General features: G+C 64.7%; 2 protein-coding genes across 2 annotated transcripts in view; both read right to left on the bottom strand.

Annotated features, from left to right (window-relative positions):
* The window catches only part of NES (nestin), a gene marked incomplete at its 3' end in the record, with an annotated part of 19,347 nt that extends 16,381 nt beyond the window's left edge, over window positions 1-2,966 (bottom strand). The window contains exons 1-2 of the mRNA XM_023534290.1: window positions 2,922-2,966; window positions 2,488-2,563 (exon numbers count right to left, since the gene is read on the bottom strand). Coding sequence (XP_023390058.1) covers window positions 2,488-2,563; window positions 2,922-2,966 — 121 coding nt within the window. The remainder of the gene's footprint in view (window positions 1-2,487; window positions 2,564-2,921) is intronic.
* CRABP2 (cellular retinoic acid binding protein 2) lies at window positions 7-1,349 on the bottom strand. The gene is made up of 3 exons (XM_023534326.1): window positions 1,101-1,349; window positions 772-888; window positions 7-320 (listed from the first exon to the last, which is right to left on the bottom strand). Exons 1-3 carry the CDS (start codon window positions 1,332-1,334, stop codon window positions 270-272), a joined length of 402 nt encoding a protein of 133 aa, XP_023390094.1. The 5' UTR covers window positions 1,335-1,349; the 3' UTR covers window positions 7-269.
* Window positions 2,967-3,457: the final 491 nt, after the last annotated feature.

Genomic DNA, 3,457 nt, shown 5'->3' with positions numbered 1-3,457 from the left:
CTGTGTGCTTCGGGGCTGGGACTGCAGCTCTGGGCTGGGGAGAGATTCCGGAATGGGAGGCCTGGGCTCTTGCAGTCCATCCCTTTGTTCATATCAGGGAGGGTAGGACAGGGGTTAAAAAAAGGGGAGCTCCTGCAGAAAGCGCCCCAGCACCCTGGGGAGGTGACGTGGGTGGGGAGAGCTAGCCTAGGTGGACGGAAGTGGGGAGACGAGGCCCACCGGGCAGGGGAGCAGGAGCGGGGGGCCGGGTGGGCTCGGCCCGTAGCCATTCACTCTCGGACGTAGACCCTGGTGCACACGACGTCATCCGCTGTCATGGTCTGGAAGAATAGAGCTGTTAGCCCGCAGGTCCCAGGGTCCCGCGCTTGTGGGGACGAGGGCCGAGTGGAGGGACTCTACTCGGTCCCCCTGCCCAGCCCGCTTCTTGGCTCAGGACCAACAGGCAGGACCTGGTTCCAAAATGCCCAGGCACAACAGGAGGGAGGGTTGGAGCAGAGCCCCAGGGGTCCATGCCACAGCCTCCTCCCCAGCCAGGAAGGCCCCCTGCTGGGGCCTCTCCATGCATGTCCACTGCTCCACACAGAAGGGACACCGTTGTCCTTTGCACGAGGGTGCTGCATGGGACAGGGCCAGCTCGGTCCTGCCCCAGCGGGCCCAGCAGGAGGTCAGGAGACCAACAGTGACCTTCCTCGAGCCCCTGCACCTGGAATGTCCCAGAGACTCCCTGAAGGCAATGGGGCCCCCTCTTTGCGGAGGGGAGGCGGGGCTTACCAGGATCAGCTCCCCATCGTTGGTCAGCTCTCTGGCCCAGGAGGTCTTGGGGCCCTCCCCCTTCAAAAGCCTCTGCTCGCAGACCATTTTGTTCTCGCTCTCCCATTTCACCAGGCTCTGCGAGGGGGGAGGCCAGGTGAGCGGGGCCCGGAGCAGGGACGACGCGGGGAGAGGGGGAGGGGAGGTGCCCTCTTTCTGCTGGCCACCGCCACCAAGGGACTTTCTCCATCAGCAATGGAGGGAGGGATCCAGGAAGAGACCGGGCAGTGGCATTCTGAGAGGGAGGGCGAGGGGCGCCACGCCCCGAGGGACTCCTTCGCAGCACCCACCTTACAGGGCCTCCCGTCCACAGTCTGCTCCTCGAACTCGTCCCCGACCTTGAAGTTGATCTCTGTGGTGCGCACGGAGGTGGAGGTTCTGATGTAGAATGTGTCCCCCTCCTGTTTGATCTCCACTGCTGGCTTGGACGCCGCGGCCACCGCGATCTTCCTCAGCATCACATTCACCCCTACGGGGTGAGGAGAGAGGCTCACCCTCAGGGGTGCCCCAGGCACCTGTGTCATGCCTTCCCCACGGAACGGCTGGAGCAGGGGGTGGCCTGCCCGGGTTTCCAAGTACACTGGAGACTCTCGGGTGGGCGGTGCAGCCCCGGGGGAGGGGGGGTGAGGGAGGAGGGCAGAGAGGCAGTGCCCTGCCCCCAGGACCCTGCTCCTAGCTGCCCCCCAACCCTGCCCCACCAATCGACAAGCCTGGGTCAGTCCCTCGGGCCTCAGCTCTTCACCGTGAGCTCTCAGGCAGGCATTATCCCACACCCAGCGGGTATCCTGTTGTGGGCTTGACTCGGCTCCTGTCCCCCCTGCTTGAGACCCTCGCTGGGGCGGGCTCATCAGAGCCACTGTGTCTTCACTGCTGCCCGGGTGCAAGGCGGACCCTCCTGAGCCTCAGCACCGTGTCCTGGATGTAGGGCCCACTTCACTCTGTCCCCAGCACCGGACAGGCCTTCGTTTGCCCAACCTCTGTCCCTGCCCCGAAGGAGAAGGAGCAGGGGTTCTCAGCGGGGGAAGAGGTGGCCAGCAGCCTGGGGGAGCAGAGGCTCTGAGGTCAGATCCATTAGGCCCCCGATTTCCACCGGGCAAACGACTTAACTCCTCTGAGCCTTAGACACCTCAGTCGTGAAGTGGAAACCGCGGCTTCGATGGGCAGGGATGCGGGGCCCGAGCTGGGCTGGGCCGGGCGAGCGGGGCTCCCTTCCCCCTTTCCAGGCCCAGGCCCCCTGGCCTTCCTCCAGACCACGATCCCTAGAGAAACAAACGCTCCTTGCCCTGGGTGGTGCCCACAGCAGACGCACCCTGGTCCAGACAAAGGGTGAGGGAGAGGGGAGCCCCGCCCCTCGAGCCCCAGGAGCCTGATCTCTCCTGGGCCCAGGGAGAAATGACTGAGGTTCCAGGTCCGACTTGGCAGAGAAGACACGGCCCACTCCGCCTTCTTGGACAGAGACCGCTGCACTGTCTGCCACCACCTGGTAGGTCCGTCCTGCTATCTAGCACCCATCCCTCCTGTCACAGGAGCCGGACCTGCTGCACGCCACGACCATCGGACCTGATGGACAGTCATCTTCCAAACACCTGAGCGCGCCTCACCAGGAGAGGGACCCTTAACTAGGGCAAGGGGGGCGGGGGAGAGGGCCTGGCCGCTGGGGCTGGGTGGGGAGGAGACGCCCCTCCCGCCAGCCTCGGCTGCCTGTGGAGCTGGGGCCGGCTCCGCAGACCTTGGCTGACTCAGGACTGTTTGTCTACGGGGTCTGTTTTCAATCTGTCCCCCAGCAGGACCCCGGGGAGGGCGCGTGGCTCTGAGAGACCCCGCAGGGAGGACAAACAGAGGGAGCCGGACGACAGGGCTGGGCTTTGCATCTTATTCTCCAGCTGGGGCTGCGGCTGGGGTGAGCCAGGACAGCGCCTCACCCACCGGGGCGAGGGGCGGGAATCCAGAGATGGGGGAAGGAAAGGCAGCTAGGCTTTCTGAGGGGAAAACCCCTTTCGGCCTTTAATTTCGGGCAAGGGCAGCGCACGCGAGACTGCCAGACGCCGAGTCCTAAGGTTAGACTGCAAGACCTAACGGCAAAGCACGCCGGAAACCCCTGCTTTCCCCACGGGTTCCCCCACGGCACCCCAGACCCCGCCCAGGTCCATATTCATGCCTACGGCTCCCTGCCCCACACAGGGTCCCCCCGCCCCCGCCCCGCACAACCGGGGTCTCCCTGCTCAGTCCACGGGGCTCCCGGAGGGTTCCCAATCATTTAACTAATCGCATCTCTTCCCACAGCCGCTCTCCAGCCCCTTAGGGGTCACCCCTTCCCCCAGACGCCCCGGAGGGCACACGGCAGCTGGGAAGGGCCTCTGGGTGGGTGGGCTCAGCTGCCCTCGCCTTCAAGCAGCACACCCAGCTGCCCGCGGAGTCTCCAGGGAGGAAAGGAGACGAGAACTCGGATCCTCGGGAAGGGGGCGGGGTGAGGGTTTAGACACGAAGCCATTTGTTGAAATCGAAGAAAGTGATAATTATCCAGAGCGATTTCAGGACTTTGGAGCTGCTGGCTGTAGGAAAATATTTGTCTCACAGATGGGGAGGGGGGAGAGTGGAAAGTGCTTTGGGGGGAAGAAAGGGGGACCACGGGGGCGGGTCACCGGGC

Source organism: Pteropus vampyrus, unplaced genomic scaffold, assembly GCF_000151845.1.
Source record: "Pteropus vampyrus isolate Shadow unplaced genomic scaffold, Pvam_2.0 Scaffold124, whole genome shotgun sequence".
Lineage (NCBI taxonomy): Eukaryota > Metazoa > Chordata > Mammalia > Chiroptera > Pteropodidae > Pteropus > Pteropus vampyrus.
The sequence above is the reverse complement of the archived record's forward strand: the minus strand, read 5'-3'. Positions and strand labels throughout refer to the sequence as shown.

Coding starts and splice junctions, on each gene's coding strand:
- CRABP2 (XM_023534326.1), bottom strand. CDS start 1,334: ATGACACAGGTGCCTGGGGCACCCCTGAGGGTGAGCCTCTCTCCTCAC. Junction 889..1,100: donor TGGACGGGAGGCCCTGTAAG/GTGGGTGCTGCG, acceptor CCCCCCTCGCAG/AGCCTGGTGAAATGGGAGAG. Junction 321..771: donor ACGATGGGGAGCTGATCCTG/GTAAGCCCCGCC, acceptor CTATTCTTCCAG/ACCATGACAGCGGATGACGT.